Genomic DNA, 17203 nt, shown 5'->3' with positions numbered 1-17203 from the left:
ATTGACTCGAAGTTGGCGTTCCAATTCATCCCAAAACAAGTTCAGGTCTGGACTTTGTGTAGGCCAGTCAGCTTTTTCCACATCAGACTCAGTAAACCATTTCTATATTGACTACATTAATAATAATAATGAAAAATGACAAAAGTACACAAAAATACAAAAACTTAAAACTAAAATTTCATTTAATATAAAACTTATATTAATATATAGTATAATTAACACTAAAAACAACACTGTGTGGAACACACACAAAAATATATTTTGAAGAAAGGTAAAAAATAACAAAAATATCTTGTTTTGTTTTCCAAAAAAGAAAGAAAGGCTTGCAGGTTTGAAACAAAATGAAGGACAGAAAATACAGAATTTTTCAGTACTGAAATTTCATTGTTTCGAAGAAGAAAAAAACATATTCTTAAAATAAAATAAAATTAACTGAGAAGGAAAATTGCTTAGTGAAATTGAGACATGTTTTTAAAAAATGCATCTTGACGTCTTTTTCATATTTTTTTTTCTCTTTTTTTCTTTTTTTTTATAAATCTTCATGTAAATGTCGGTCCTTGGTCTGGGTGATGTCACTTGTCCTTGCATTATCATACACAAAGAACATGCAACACAAAACACAAGCCACATCGCATTTGTATGAATTTACCACAGTCGTTCTAACTGAATAAAGGTGCACATTCCATAGGCCACAAACACTAAAGGAGACAAATGTATATATATATATATATATAAAATCACTCAAAGAGCTCTAGTCAGGATGAAATGAAGGATACAGAGAAATGGAAAGAGATGGTGAAAGGGATGATGAGGTCTTACATACGTACAAGGAGGCTGGACTGAGAAGGCGAGATGTTAATAATGGCAGAGTTGGTGCAGTCTGCCTGTTATAAACCAGAAGCATTGGTTAGTTGGTTAACGTTAGTAAATATCTGTAATACGCTAATCAACACACTATCACAAAAATGCAATCAAAGTAAGAGGAACAATCAAGGTGACAAAAAAAACACTCTTTCAATTTCTCTATTCAAAGAGTAGTTTTTATGGTTTATATTGCAAATGTTTGAGGTTGTAACTGGAATGCATAATATTAAATATCCTTATCAAGAAAAATCTAACTGATGTACACGTTATACAACACTATACCAGTCAACAGTTCAATCCTGGCCCAAGTTATATTTTATTTATTTTATTTATTTTATTTATTTTATATTTTATATATTTTATATATTTTATATTTTATATTTTTTGTGGCATAATGAGGAATGACATGAATACAGAGCAATACATTAAATCAGCTGGATATGTGGATGAAGTAAGATGACAGCATATATTACGGAGAAAACAGTGGATCGGGTCGCCAGGTCTGGAACTCCCATACTAAGATCCAAAAGAGAGCGTCAATGAGGTATAGATGGCAACCCTACCGAATGCTCGGACTCGAATCTGTGGTTTGTGAACTCAGACAGGACTGTTTATAGCTGATAGATAAATCATTACCAAGGTTAGGACCATGAAATGTGATTCCCCGATGAAGAATGACACCCCAAGATTTTTGTTTTTCCTGGATGGGACTCAAACCCATAGGAAAGAAAAATCAAAAGTGAGATCTCTTTAACATCTCAAATATTTCTCCTAGACAGAAATGAGGTTACTTTAAGATCGAACGGAGATTTTTGCTTGAGTCTCCTGCTTCTCAAACTTGTCTCCTGAGACAAAAACTCTAACAATCTCACAATGGTCTCCTTTAAAGCTTTAGAAGAGATCTCAACAACATCACACACTGTGCTCAGACATTTCTCCTTAATTAGAGACTCTGGATCTCTCACATTTGTCTCCTCCAAAGTTTCAAACAAGATCTTAACAGCGTCACACACTGTGCTCAGATATTTCTCCTAGTCTTAAGACTCTGGTGGTCTCACACTTGTCTCCTCCAAAGTTTCAAACAAGATCTCAACAGCGTCACACACTGTGCTCAAATATTTCTCCTAGTCTAAAGACTCTGGTGGTCTCACACTTGTCTCCTCCAAAGTTCCAAACAAGATCTCAACAGCATCGCACACTGTGCTCAGATTTTTCTCCTTAGCTAGAGACTCTGGATGTCTCATATTTGTCTCCTCAAAAGTTTAGATTAGAGATCTCAACAACATCACACACTGTGCTTAGATTTTTCTCTTTAGCTAAATAATCTGGGGGTCTCATATTTGTCTCCTGTAAAGCTTTAGAAGAGATCTCAACTTTACAAAGTGTGCATCGTCAAGTACTTAAAAGGCACTAAATAAAGGGGGGGAAATCATAAATTCAGAGTTAAAGGCTATATTGAGAGAGAAATTATGCAGAAATAAGGACAATGCTACTTTACTGTATAGGACAATGTTTATGTACTTATAATGTTGTTGGAAATAGTAATGTAGCGGATGTCTTAATCAAATCTATAGAAAATGTAACCCTGGCGCTTTCTTTGCTGAAAGGCACATAAATGGCTTATGACTCAGTCTTGATTATTAATTGACTAATTTGATTATTAATACATATTATATGGAAGAAATGTTTGAGCTCATATTGAGGCATTTGACTCCGTGCACACTTTGTAAAGTTATTGAGATTACTTCTGAAATTTAGAAGAGACAAATTTGAGAACTCTCGAGTCTTTAGTGTAGAAGAAAAATCTGAGCACACTGTGTAATGTTGTTGAGACCTCTTCTAAACTTTTGAGGAGACAAATGTGACACTGGACCACAAAACCAGTCATAAGGGAACATTTTTCTGAAATTGAGATTTATACACAATCTCAAAGCTGAATAAATAAGCTTTCCATTGATGTATGGTTTGTTATGATAGGACAATATTTGGAATCTGAGGGTGCAAAAAAAAATCTAAATATTGAGAAAATCGCCTTTAAAGTTGTCCAAATGAAGTTCTTAGCAATGCATGTTACTAATAAAAAATTAAGTTTTGATATATTTACAGTAGGAAATTTATAAAATATCTTTATGGAAAATCAATACTTTTGACCCATACAATGTATTTTTGGCTATTGCTACAAATATATACCCCAGGGACTTAAGATTGGTTTTGTGGTCCAGGGTCACAAATGTGAGAGATCCAGAGTCTAGCTAAGGAGAAATATCTGAGCACAGTGTGTGATGTTGTTGAGATCTATTCTAAAGCTTTAAAAGAGACAAATGTGAGAGATCCGGGGTCTTTAGCTAAGGAGAAAAATCTGAGCACAGTGTGTGATGTTGTTAAGATCTCTTCTAAATTTTTGAGGAGGCAAATGTGAGAGATCCAGAGTCTCTAGCTAAGGAGAAATATCTGAGCACAGTGTGTGATGTTGTTGAGATCTATTCTAAAGCTTTAAAAGAGACAAATGTGAGAGATCCGGGGTCTTTAGCTAAGGAGAAAAATCTGAGCACAGTGTGTGATGTTGTTAAGATCTCTTCTAAATTTTTGAGGAGGCAAATGTGAGAGATCCAGAGTCTCTAGCTAAGGAGAAATATCTGAGCACAGTGTGTAAAGTTGTTGAGATATCTTCTAAAGCTTTAAAGGAGACCATTGTGAGATTGTTAGTGTTTTTGTCTCAGGAGACAAGTTTGAGAAGCAGGAGACTCAAGCAAAAGTGTCCATTCAATCTTAAAGCAACCTCATTTCTGTCTAGGAGAAATATTTGAAATGGTAAAGAGATCTCTTTTTTATTTTATTTTTCTTCCCTCTGGTTAGCTTCAATGTCATTTATCTACACCATTTCAATCAAAGACAATGCATGCATTGTCATATTTGAAGTTGTTTTATGTAGACAATGTTTTATTGCACAGTGATTTAACAGAGGAAACCATAACCTATATACATACATGCAAAAATGGGCTGTACAAGACAAAATTTTAATACTAAACAAAGTAAAAACAATAATTCAATTGTAAATAATTCAAAAACACTGGTACACTAGTGTTACATTTGTTTAAAAAAGGTTTAAAAAATGTAGTATATGTTTATACTAAACATCTTGCACTTGTAAGTCCTTTCTAGTGTGTTTGGAAAATGTGGTGTATATACAGTGCTGGACATTGAAGATAAATTATAACATTTAAACTAGTAATATTAGTAATAGTAATATTGATATTCTGAAATGTTTAATGCTATTTAAATTATAGTTTTAGTATTTACAATATTAGTAAAAGTTTAATATTTCTCCTAAAATAAAACTGAAGACATCTTAAGACAAAAGCTGATATCTCAATGAGACATATAAGATAATCACCCCTTAGTATCCTGAGCGTAGAGTAACCTCTGTCAAAGCCATAGCCTTGTGGGCAGCACATCGACATGAAGGCACAACTGCACCTCAGATAACATGGATTCCAATCCCAGCTAAAGGTACTTTCCTGCTCCTGTTCAATTCTCACCTGTCCAATTGTTTCCTGTCTCTACTCCTACTGTCCTGACCATTAAAGGTGAAAAACCCCATTGCAATAAAAAAGCAACAGCAACCTCTGAGCAGTAGAACATTTTTATAATGGAGTCTTGCAAGAGATTACAGCAAGACAATAAAGAGATCTCCCATGTTTCTCACACGTTTCTCTCCCATTGTCATTTTGGATTCCTTTCTTTCAGAACTTTCTCATGTCTCAGTTGTGTCTACTTTTATTTCTCCTGAGGATTTTTAGGAGAAACATCTGAGACACTGTTGAGACTAAAATGAGAAACACATGAGAATCACAACTAAGTGTCCTGAGGTTAGAAAGAGCAACCAGTGAGCAATAAAATATTCCTATAATGCAGTCTTGATAGTATGGAAGCCCGTTTCCGCCACTGAATAAAAAAATATAATTCTGTAAGTCATAATAATGAGAAACTTTCTCAAAATTATGACTCGAGAAAGTTTCTCATTATAACGAGATACTAAGTCATAATTTTGAGAAAGTTTCTCATTATTATGACTTACAGAATTATAGTTTTTTATTCAGTGGCGGAAACGGGCTTCCATATGATAGAGATTGCAGCAAGACAATAGAGATATTCTATGTTTCTTCCAACACATTCTCTGTTTTGACTATTTTTTTCTCAAATGTTTCTCATGTCTCATTTGTGTCTAATTCCATTTCTCCTAAGGAATTTTAGGAGAAACATCTGAAATGCTGTTGATACTAAAATGAGAGATATATGAGAATCTCATCTAAGTCTCCTGAGTTTAGGAAAATCAACCACTGAGCAATACATTTTTCCTATGGGAAAGTGGGTTTGCACCAATAATAGCTTTAACAGATGAAGAGAGGGTCTCTACAGTAGGATGAGTTCATGCTGCAATGCAAGCGCTAATGCTAATTAGCTGCAGACATAACACACATTCATATTCCATAGAGCTGCGCCTCCCAATGCTAAATCAAACCATTGTTTTCTATGGGAACGTGTCACAGAGAAAGTACCACGTCAGCCATAAAGCAATACTGGTGAAAATGCATTGAACAATGGAATAAAATAATTAAATTCTGAGGAGAGAGCTCTCCAAGGAGTAAGAATAATTTAGCGTAACAGTATCATTTTAAAGACGTTTGTCCGCATGTACGCATTATGAAATGCGTTGTAATAAATAACATGCTCAGGGCAAATATCTCATATAATTCAAGCACAAATCTTATTACATCTAGGCCTATGTCAACGAATGCTCCCCTCAAAAGGATAATATATCATGCAAAACAACAACAATTCTGCTGTTACATGGAGAATAAAAAGGTTTTTGTAGTTTGTTAAAGTCTGGTTAACTTGTCTGCATTTAAGCAAAGATAAAACAAAATAAAAAATAGCATTAATTTAATATTAATAATAATATTCTGTTTCTATTAATTTAGTTTAACATTGATGTATTAATTTTACTAATTGATCATGTAAAAAAGATATACCCATACAAAAAAAGTATGTACAGCTCCCATCAGCAGCTCCCATCAGCAGAAAGAATCAAAAGGCTAGACTCACCTTTGCTGAGGAGCATGTTGTGTAGAGAGAAGAGAACTGGTCCAAAGTTCACTTTAGTGATGAGAGCAAGTTTAATTTATTTGGGTCAGATTGGAAACATGTATAGCATCAAACTGGAAAAAGACGGAAACCCGAGTGCTTAAAGAAGTCAGTGAAAGGTGGAAGAGGAAGTGTCATGGTTTGGGGGAAGTTTTCTGCACCAGGAGTTGGGCCTCTTATACAGCTACATGGCAGGGTGAATGAAAATGTTTATCAGAACCTCCTTCAGCAACATGCGGTACCTTCCCTGCAAGCATCTCCCAATCAGCCTGCAATTTTCATGCAAGACACTGTCCCCGTCACACTGCAAAATGGGTAAAACAGTTCCTTGAAGCTAAGAAAATTGAAATAATGAAATGGCGAGCCCATGCAGAGTCCTGATCTAAACGCGATTGAAAATCTCTGGAAAATCCTTGGTGACAAAGTTGTGTCTAAGGGTGTATTCACACCTGTCTTGTTTGGTTCGATTGAATCAAACTCAAGTTCGTTTCCCCCATTTTTTGGGCAGGTGTGAATACAGCAATCGCACTCGGGTGCGGACCAAACAACCACACCGAGACACAGCTGAAGAGGTGGTCACAGTCCGTTTCCAAACGAACTCTGGTACGCTTGAGAATTACTGTCCAATGAATGGATGACCTTTCCTGCGGACTTTCCTGGTGTAAATACATCCTAAGAAACCCACTACAGTTTGTGAACTATGGAAGAGACTGGAAGAAGAGTGGACCAAGATCACACCAGCGCAGTGTGAGAAACGAGTGATATCCTGCAGCCGCAGATCTGCTGAAGTCACTCAAAGCAGGGGCCTCTACACTTCCTACTAATTTCTGACAGCTGTAACCCTCCAAAATGTTTAGTTGTTATCTTCTTCCGTGCTACAATGGTTACTGTTCTCTAATTTTGATCAGTGTTTTCCACAAAAGAAAGGTTTTTGTTGAAATGCCTTGGATATTTTGTCAGACATGTTAGTAGAACATAAGCTAATATTCCTTCCAATTTTGAGCGAAGAAGATTAACAATATTTCATAAAAAAAGTATTTATAGATTGCTCTCTAATTCTGATCTCCACTGTATATGCTGATGAGTAATCTAATCCAAAAATGACTTGTGATAAATAGCAGCTTTACCCAAAAAAGCAGAGCAATTTTCCACATCCCACCCTGATGAGCCTGGGAGACTGCATTCCCACACCGCATCTGTCAAAAGCTCATCGTGTCGAACCAGTCCTGATTCCTCCGTATTTTGATGCACATGGTGTGGATGATTACACTGCTTATGGTAGGCTGGTGTTACAAGCAGCAGAGCCGCTGTGACTTCCCATGCAGCAACCACATCCTGCTGAAATTAATGTGTGAAATCAGGCTTACTCTTTTACGCCGCAATCTAAATAAGTCAAGTCAAGTCAAGTCACCTTTATTCATATAGCGCTTTTAACAATACAGGTTGTGTCAAAGCAACTGAACAGCATTAATTAGGAAAATAGTGTGTCAATAATGCAAAATGACAATAGTAAACACTAATTTTTCAGTTAAAGACATTTCATCATTGAATTCAGTGATGTCAACATCCAGCTCAGTTTAAATAATATCTTTGCAATCATGTCAACGATATCGCTGGAAATGAAGTGTCCCCAACTAAGCAAGCCAGAGGCGACAGCGGCAAGGAACCAAAACTCCATCGGTGACAGAATGGAGAAAAAACCTTGGGAGAAACCAGGCTCAGTCGGGGGGCCAGTTCTCCTTTGACCAGACAAACCAGCAGTACGGAAAAATCAATTTAAAACGTAATAAAATACAATCAAGAATGCTAGATGTAGCATTAAACATCAGGAAACAAACAGGCTAACTGTTCTAATAAGTGCAAGATGTGAATAATAACCATCTTCTGTGCCGGCACAAGGACAGCCTATCCAAAAATATTCAAATAGACTCTCAGAGTCGTATAAGAAGCAAGCCATCAGACTGGCTGCTGATAAACAGGGACCTGGTGGTGAAGGCCATCAGGTCATCGAGTGCTCTCATTCCCTGAGAGTCGACCCCTAGCAGGGGAGGTGTGGGGGTAGGGGGTGGCAGTTATTGTGGCGCCGGTGGTGAGCAGCCAGGAGCGGGGGGATGCATTTGCCCAAGATGAGAACTTACCACATCACAGGAAGGACTGAACCCTCACAGCGCCTTCTGCTGTGTAGTGCCAGGGAATAATAAATACAACAAGAGAGAGGACTCCACACAGCTACTCAGTAGAACAGCTAATTAGGACCAGGCCGCTTTGTTTGCTGTTGTCCTCCAACTAGAGGAGTTGCATTACAGAACATTTTGAAGTACACACATTAGTGGGACTGTTCGCCTCTCTCACTGTCTAAAGGCCTTTGGGCGAAGCCACCAAGACGTAGGATCAAAATCAAACCTTTTCAGTAGTTCTCCCTCAAGTCTAACCTCAGAAACCTCATCAAAGCTTCTCTACATGGGTGCTTGCTTTTAGCGCCGTGTTTCAGAAGTATATCATTTAACCCGCTCAAAACCATAGCAAATCCACAAAAAGTTACTTTCCCCTATGAGGTTGTGTTTGGCCTCATCAAAAACCTGCTTTAAGTGACGAACCTGATCCAGGGAGCATTTTTTTATGTGGCCGCCAGGGAATAGTATTGGGGTCTGGGCCAAGCCAAAGCAAAGGCTTTGGGGAGATGATGGGGATCAAGTTTCATTTAATGCACATAGGAGTTCGGACCAGTTTGCTGTACTGCTCTGAACACCACCAAACACCAAACACAAGACATTAGAGGTGAAGATATAATAAGTTATATGCTTAAGAGGGAATACATAAAAACAAATTACGCACACTGATACCGCAGTTCACTTGCACACGCTGTCTGTTGAATGCAAATTTCATTCCGCAATTCCCAATCTTGGAGGTCAGTTCTGAGTGCTAGCGGCTGTGGAGGATGCAACAGACTCTCACGATCTAGCATTATTTACTGGGACTATACAGCATCACTTCACCACTGCGATCCAGGAACCTGAATCAGCTCTGTACAAAATGTGTACAAAAATAACTTTTTTTTTAAGAAAAGTTTATTGAACTTCATCTAATTTCTATATGAACTTTCTATTTATCAAAGAATCCAGAAAAAAAAGTTTTCACAAAAACATTAATTAGCACAACTGTTTTCAGCTTCGATAATAAAGTTTTTTGAGCACCAAATAAGCATATTAGAATGATTTCTGAAGCATCACGTAAGATGGAAGACTGGAGTAATGGCTGCTGACCGGTACTAACAACCATGCTACTATGTCAAAACTACCTGAGACATTGTCGATCAATGCTACAGTGGTATAAAATAGAAAACATACAGTAAAATGTAGTTGAGCTGCCAAACCTGCAAATCAAATGCATGTTCTATGCATGTGCAAAAGAAAAACAACTACACCCTCAAGCAAAAACTAAATGTGATGAGCACACAAACCCGTGCAACAAAAGCCAAACAAACTATTGGCATACCCTTTTCCCCCAGTTCCTTCAATTCCTATATTCCATCAAACATTTCTGATACACAAAAATGAGGGTCACTGGGGATTCTGCCACAGATGACTGTGGTTGTGGTCCCTCTTTTATTTATGTTAGCCAGAAAGAGCCATTTGATGGCAGTCCTCATATAAATGCACATTTATAAATAAAGCCCATAGTGCCCTGGTCACCAGACATCTGAAATCAGGAGCAGAACTGGAGGGGTTTACTGTGTATTCAGCAATATATTTTCAGAGTCAAACATGCGGTTATATTCAACTGATTTCAGTCAAACCGCAAATGGTGTGCCCAATGATGCCGTCTGAATGGCCTTTAGCATTTGGACTGACATCCAGGCCAGTGGGCACTGTGTTACGTGACATTTCAGGTTCATCATTGGGTTACTAATAGATAAATGTAAGTTGACTGTGTCACATACTGTGGAATACACACTAAATTCAATCTTGTTCTCGGATTAGATCAACGGAAAAGGTGGCAAGTGCAAAAGAAAAGAGCCCCATTAATGGCCCTTAACTAGAGCTGGGCGTGGGCTTATAAAACTGAGCTCAAAAGGGCAAGCATGAAGTATTCCTCTTTCCACTCTGCAAACGACTGAACACCTCACATCCACAGTGAAACACTGCCAGCCAGGCTGGAAGGATCGAAAAACTAAATAAACTGGCATTTGTGAGTATGATCCATTTCCAAAGAAACCAAGTGGGCCATGCGGTCCCGAATCTGATATTCTAGTCTCGTTTTCTTCCAGGGACTGAACAAATAAAGGCTGAGAGGTTAAAGCTGAGACATGGAAACAATTTTTCAATTTTCCTAATCCCCCTTGATCATTTTTTATGTTATTATTTATTTTTTGGGAGTATTTTTAGGTCGTAGTTATGAGAGGGAATTGATGACAGCTCAAGGAGGCGTCATTAAAGCTGGCCTCTCTTTTTCTCAGAAAGCGAAGCATGTCATTATCTCAAGATGGTGTGAGCCTTCATCATATATGCAAGTGCCAAACAGTATTCCATCATGTTACTGAATTTATGATTTCATCAGACACCCACCCCCAATTATGCCATAAGTCGACTAACATGGCACCATAGCAACATTACAAGGGTAGTTTGGCCAAAATCTTACATCTTATATTGAAATCACAGCCTAAATTTAAGTAATAGATCTTTTTTTCAGCATTTCTGCTAATACCCAACTGAATTAAAAGGGTCATGAATTGCCTTTTTTATTATTTTGTACTGTTCTCTGAGGTCCACTTATAATGTTATCATCATTTTTACATCAAAAAACATCATAATTGAGAAGTAAGAGGCTATTTTCTCTCCTGATTTGACCCCCCTCATCAGAACGCTCTGTTTGAATAGGCATGGTGGATCGTAGACTCAGAAGTAAACGCCCACTGCTATGATTGGCTAACAGCTGTGTATGTTTGAGAGCCTACATCCTTCATAGATGGACGTTGCTGTGATTAGGTTAAAAACGTAGTGCATATCAAACGATCTGTAATAAAAGACAAAGCAATAGTGACCACATAATAAAAACATTTACTCACACTTGTGTGGTGCGACATTACTGTCGGATTCAATATAGTCGCACAGCATCGTCTTTTAGTTTAAATATTTCTGAAAATCCTGCATCAAATTGTGCTTCGTTTGTAAATGAATTTGCGGTAAAATGAAGTGAACAAAGGGCCAAGTTCTAGCTCTTTCCTAATGTTGGGAATTAGAAGGAAGGCAATGCAAAGACTGTGTTTTTCCACAACTTAGCACTGCACAACGTCTTGTTGTCTTCTGAGCCATCTTTATCGTTTGGTTTCTGCATAGACCTGTGTTTGTCTCTCTTGTTATTTACACTACATGTGTGAATCGGTGGGCGGGGCTAAACAGGCACTGATGTAGAAGCAGGGATTGATCTTCTTCTGCGGAGGCGGGGTTTAGCCACACTATTATGTCCTAAATTGCCACATTCCACAACCTGTCATTTTGGCAGATTGGCTTCAATATAAGCTGTTTTTAGGCTAGCGAGAAAGTTTTGAGTTCTGAAACTTACAGGATGTTTTTATAGTACAATGACCTCTTATGTCAAAAGATCAAGGGAATTTTGATTTCTCAGTTTGACCCCTTTAAAGTCCATACTATGATACCCATTGTCTCTCAATCCTTCAAGAAGCAGCCTTCCTCTATTCACTGTCTAAAAATCGATGCTTTCCTATAGTGTCAAGGTTTTGCATTTAAATACATTTTGTGTGTTTTATTTATCTCTTAATTGGCTCTATGTGTGTGCCTGTGATTCTGCATGATGAGATGAGCAAGCGCCTCCCCGCTTATAATGTGCATTTGAAAAAGCAACACACGCCAAACATCTTCCGTTGTTATGACTTGCAATGAGAAGCGTTTCTAAACCGGTTGTACAACAAAAGAGAATATTATAGCGTTTTTACTCCACAACATCAGTCGAATGTTTGAAATAACTTCATTTTGTGATCTGATGTGGCTTCTCATCACAGAATGACGCAGAAAATATATTCTACACTCTAATAAAGGCGATTGCAATGGATTACAAATATACTTTATCATTATGAAAATACCCAAGATGGCTTGAAGAACACAGATAACTATATATTGTAGCCAGTGGTGGAAATGACCAAAATTCACTCCGGTGTTTTGAGCGGTGAGTGGATTAAACACCTCTGGTTGGCCGTTCAAGAAATCAAAAGATTCAGTATGTCAATGCCACAAAAACACGTTGTAAATGGAAACTTATGATGCTCTCCAGACTGGGCAAACACAGATACCCACTGGCAAGTTTGCAAAATCAGTTTCAACTGAGGGTGCACCCCCGTAGAACCAGTCCTGATTGGGTCAGTTGCATTGGTGCTCCTAAATATTTTTTCACAGTTGTATGCAGTAGTTTTCAGCCGTATGTACTGTACATTCATTGCATTTACAGTTCTAACATGTATCGCCAATAGTGTGTATATGTACTGTATTTTGTGCATATCTCGCATGTATTTCTGCTTGTGCAAGTGTAATAGAATATGATACTGTTTTCACTCTATAAGTGTCTCATTAATGGGAATGCAAGCTCTTTTCAGGCTAGAGGACATAGAGTTTACATAAAAACCTGGATCATTTCAGGTATGTTAAAGTAGTTCCGATTTTCTGCAAAAATCACACACCTGAAGCAGTTCAAATTGCAAAAAACACTCTGATGTGCCAAGCCATCAGAACTGAACTGAAAACCGTGGTCAAAAAACCGAGGTATGTATTGAACTGTGGGCTAACTGTATTGTTGCAATACAGAATACAGTCTTATAGAAGACCTTATTAAGCAGTGTGTATGCTCAGAAGTGCTTAACCTTGCTATGACAGCCTATTCTAACAAGGCTCTAAACAAATCTGGAGAAACCCAAGCTATGTGACCAACAAGCTACTGAATAGCAACCAAGAGGACTAACATAATCACAGACAACAAAAAAGAGTGTGTATTCATAGCTATAAAGCAGTTGTTCTGTACTGTTTGACCCTACTGTCCACCACAATATTCAAAGGCCACATGACTTTTCCAGTTGTTTGTAATTTGCTGGATTTTAAAGATAAAGATTTCTAGGAGGTTTTTAGGAAGTTACAGAAGATGGTTGAGAAGATGCAGCACTACATATCACCTTGTCAATCAGCTAACAGAAAGAAGGAAATGTTGAAGAAAACATTTTAAGCTGCAGTTAAAAAGACTGATCATACCTGTCCAGGAATGAGAGGCTCCTTATCATCAATATCAACCAGGAAGTCATCTCTAGGGGTGTGAGCAATTGCCTCTGTTGATGGAAATATACCATAAATACTCTAAGCATAAAACATGTTTCATCTACATCATCAGAAGAATGCAAACTCGAGAACTGTTAATGGTAAATTTTTATTTTTGTTCTGAATTAGAACAGGTTCTAATATGTCTATATACACAAAAAAAACTAAAAATACAGCTACTTTTCTCCAATATCCTTTCTTTCGTTCTTTCTATGCTTAATTGTTACTTGCTGCTCCTTTGTGATTATTTATTGCATTTTGATGTGCAGGTAGAAACAATATGGTAAAAATGGTATTTAGTCATTCCCTTATTTCCCTTATTATTATCTCACCAAATTCTTCTTCCGTAGGGTCTCTGTCCAGGCTCTCTGGCTGACAGCAGAACTCATTGAGCGAGTGGACTGTGCACTGGCCCACTACAGGCTTCCTGCCAAACTGACGGTTGTCTATAACCTTGATCACCAATGGGGGCATGTAGAGCTCTTCCTTGGGCAGTCGCTAGAGTGAAGAAGAGATTACAAATAGCAAAGATATGAACATAAAGAGATGCAAGGCTTCCAAACCTTTAACTTCTAACATAATGACTTGTTTATTTCTCCATTTCCGTTGTTATTCCACAGAATCTTCCTCTCTCTCTCCTTTCATACTGTGTGAAAGTATTTCACACCCTAAACTGAGGCAAACATGACAAAGTATGGCACAGGGCTGACCACAACTGACAGTGCAAATAACTTTGCTAGTCATTCAGCATTCTTTCCATGCGATGCCTCCCAGTCCTAGATGAGTATTGGAACGGAATCCAGACTATCTTACGTTTTGGAATTAAGAACTGACGCTCATTGCTGGGGAACATTGTTACTGTGCCAGTCATCACTGAAACATCCACCATGTGAAGGACACCATGACCACATTGTATATAAGCCTGTCTCAACTGGTTAGCAGCATGCTGTAACACAAAATTTGATATTTTAACCAGATTTCTACATGAAGAATCTACAAGAAATCTCTGAAGAGGGCTCAGGCAAAGGTCAACTGTATTTATTAACATTTGATAGTTACAATAGACGTGTTATTTTTGTATTCAGCCTTGATGAAAAAGTTAAAAGAAAATTTAAATAAATAGAATACAAATTTGCTGAAATTTTATTTACCGTCAGGCCATCCAAGATGAGTTTGTTTCTTCATCGAAACAGATTTGGATTAATTTACTATTGCATCACTTGCTCACCAGTGAATGGGTGCCGTCAGAATGAAAGTTCAAACAGCTGATAAAAACATTACAATAACAAACATGTAAGTAATCCACAGGCTGCCTGTTTGCAATAAACAAAACCATCATTAAGACGTTTTTAACTTCAAACATTGTTTCCAGCAAAAAGTCCTCTGACAGTAAAACTGTCCTCTAATCAGAATATTTTTTACAGTGAAAAAGTCATCTCTTCTGAATCAGGAGAGAAATATGCACACATCAAGCACCGTTTACAAGCAAAAACAGTCCAAAACAGTTCTGCAGTCATGGTCAGAATTATTGGCACCCTTGGTAAATATGATCAAAGAAGGCTGTGAAAATAAATCTGCATTGTTAATCATTTTGATCTTTTATTTTAAAAATTCACATAAATCTAACCTTTCATTGGAGAATAAGAATTTAAAATGGGGGGAAATATCATTATGACATAAATGTTTTTCTCCAATACACATTGGACACTGGATAATTTCATGTTCATAATCACCCTGGTATGCTCAAAATTGTAAATATGAATGGGAATATACTTCACAGATATTACTCATAATAATTTCTAGGGGTTCCAATAATTGTGTCCAGTATATATTTGAGAAAAACATTTATTTCATAATTAGATTTTCCCCCATTTTCAATTGTTTTAGTTCAATGAAAGGTTAGATATTTGTGATTTTTTTTTAAATAAAAGATCAAAATGATTAACAATGCAGATTTATTTTCACAGCCTTCTTTGATCATATTTACCAAGGGTGCCAATAATTCTGATCACGACTGTAAATAAATATGTTGGTAGATACTGATGTGAGAGGACAACAGGGGATGAACTTTTTCACTGGAGGAATCATTCATATGGATTAAATTAACTGGCATTTTGGCCAGAAGTGACGGTTTAAAGTTAAATCACCTTGTGTCACGGAATGCCAGGAGGAAACAGGGTAAGTTCCATGTGCAGTTTATTGCAAATAATAACAGGACAAAACGTTGCAAAAGGTTATCCAAAAACCTGACACCGACAACACCAACTAGAAGACAATACAATCCAGACGCAATGACAGACAGAGTGAGCATGGTATATATAGCAGGGATAATGAGTAAATGATAACAGGTGCTACTGATCAGAACAGAATTAAAGCAGGGGACTATGGGAAATGGAGTTTAACACATACAAGAACAGACAGAGCGCCCTCAAGTGGCCAGTCCAGGGCACCACAACCAACACTGTGACACCTTGATGATGGAGTTGTTTTTCACAAACATGCAGATTTTCACTTCACAAGACATTAATTGCCGGACTGAAGTCATGTGGATTATTGTGATGTTTTTATAAGCTGTCTGAACTCTAATTCTTATGGGCAGCACCCAATCACTGCAGAGGATCCATTGCTGAGCAAGCGATGTAATGCTAAATTTCTCCAAATCTGTTATGATGAAGAAAAAAACACATCTACATTCATCTTGGATGGTGTCTGAGGGTGAGTAAATGTTCATCAAATTTTCATTTTTGGGAGAACTATTCCTTTAAACCTTACCTAATTTTAGCGTATCTAATCTTCCCAATTTGACCTAATTTTAAACAAAATTATGCAGATAAAAACAAACAAGCACAAGACCAAGAGCTTACGACATCAATGAACAGGGTGTTGACATCAAAGTTGAGGTTTTTCTTAGCATTTCGAATGACGCATGACTGAACCACACATCCTCCACATTCCACCTGAAGACTGGGAGATGTCACACTAGCCAACTGGAAACTCTTCAGGTTACGCAAACCCCACACCAGTATCTAAGAGTTAAAAGGTTAAAAGGTTAAGGCACATGAGGTGCAATGTCCTAAAGTAATCATGAGTAGTAAAACAGCCAAATGTCAGTGCTTTTTGTGAGGTTCAAATAGTCTATACTGCACTAGAAGCTTTTGAAACTATAAATGGATAACCTAAGGATAGGTTTTGGGCCCACCTCAATAGCAGTGCGTTGTAGGACAGGTTTTATGCCCTGCGGCACCATGTAGACATTAGGTTCCCTCTGTGGAGGTGGATAAGGCAAATCAGAGTCCTCTGGCTAATAATGAAGAGTAAAGCATAAAGTGAAAAGTTCATAAGGATCAGTGTTGTTATCATTAAATAAAACTAAAACTATTAAAAATAGTTTTGTTAATTTAAATAAAACTGAAAGAAAATAAAACATAAATATTAGATAAAAACTTAAACTAAGCATAAATTGGAAATGTTTTGAATGTTTTTTTCCAATATTTTAACACATCAAATTAATTAAACCAATTTCAACTTTATTTTTTAAGTTATACGAGTAGCACTAAAATAGCCGGAAATAAACAAAAATATATTTAACCAGAAATAAATACAAACTAAAATTATAAATGAAATAAAAATTCAACTTAAACAGTGATATCCATAATAATAATAATAATAATAATAATAACAAAAACATCAACAAAAGCACATAACAAAATTACAAAAAAAATTACAAAAAAAAAAGTAAACTAAAATGAAAAAGCTTATTTAAAATATTATTATAAACAAGAACAGCATGTAAAATAACACTGTTGTGGATATTCTGCATTTAACTATATACAACAAGCAAGTAAGGATGGCTGAAATGCATTCACAGTTTCAAAAAC

General features: G+C 36.9%; 1 protein-coding gene across 1 annotated transcript in view; it reads right to left on the bottom strand.

Annotated features, from left to right (window-relative positions):
* The window catches only part of LOC107594374 (dysferlin-like), a 77905-nt gene that overhangs the window by 25283 nt on the left and 35419 nt on the right, over positions 1 to 17203 (bottom strand). The window contains exons 25-29 of the mRNA XM_016284395.1: positions 16525 to 16626; positions 16190 to 16351; positions 13658 to 13823; positions 13263 to 13336; positions 828 to 884 (exon numbers count right to left, since the gene is read on the bottom strand). Of these exons, the coding sequence (XP_016139881.1) occupies positions 828 to 884; positions 13263 to 13336; positions 13658 to 13823; positions 16190 to 16351; positions 16525 to 16626 (561 nt within the window). The remainder of the gene's footprint in view (positions 1 to 827; positions 885 to 13262; positions 13337 to 13657; positions 13824 to 16189; positions 16352 to 16524; positions 16627 to 17203) is intronic.

The sequence above is a fragment of the Sinocyclocheilus grahami genome, unplaced genomic scaffold, assembly GCF_001515645.1.
Source record: "Sinocyclocheilus grahami isolate Dianchi unplaced genomic scaffold, SAMN03320097.WGS_v1.1 scaffold10.1, whole genome shotgun sequence".
NCBI lineage: Eukaryota > Metazoa > Chordata > Actinopteri > Cypriniformes > Cyprinidae > Sinocyclocheilus > Sinocyclocheilus grahami.
Note: the sequence above shows the minus strand (reverse complement) of the source record. Positions and strands in the feature narration are given on the sequence as shown.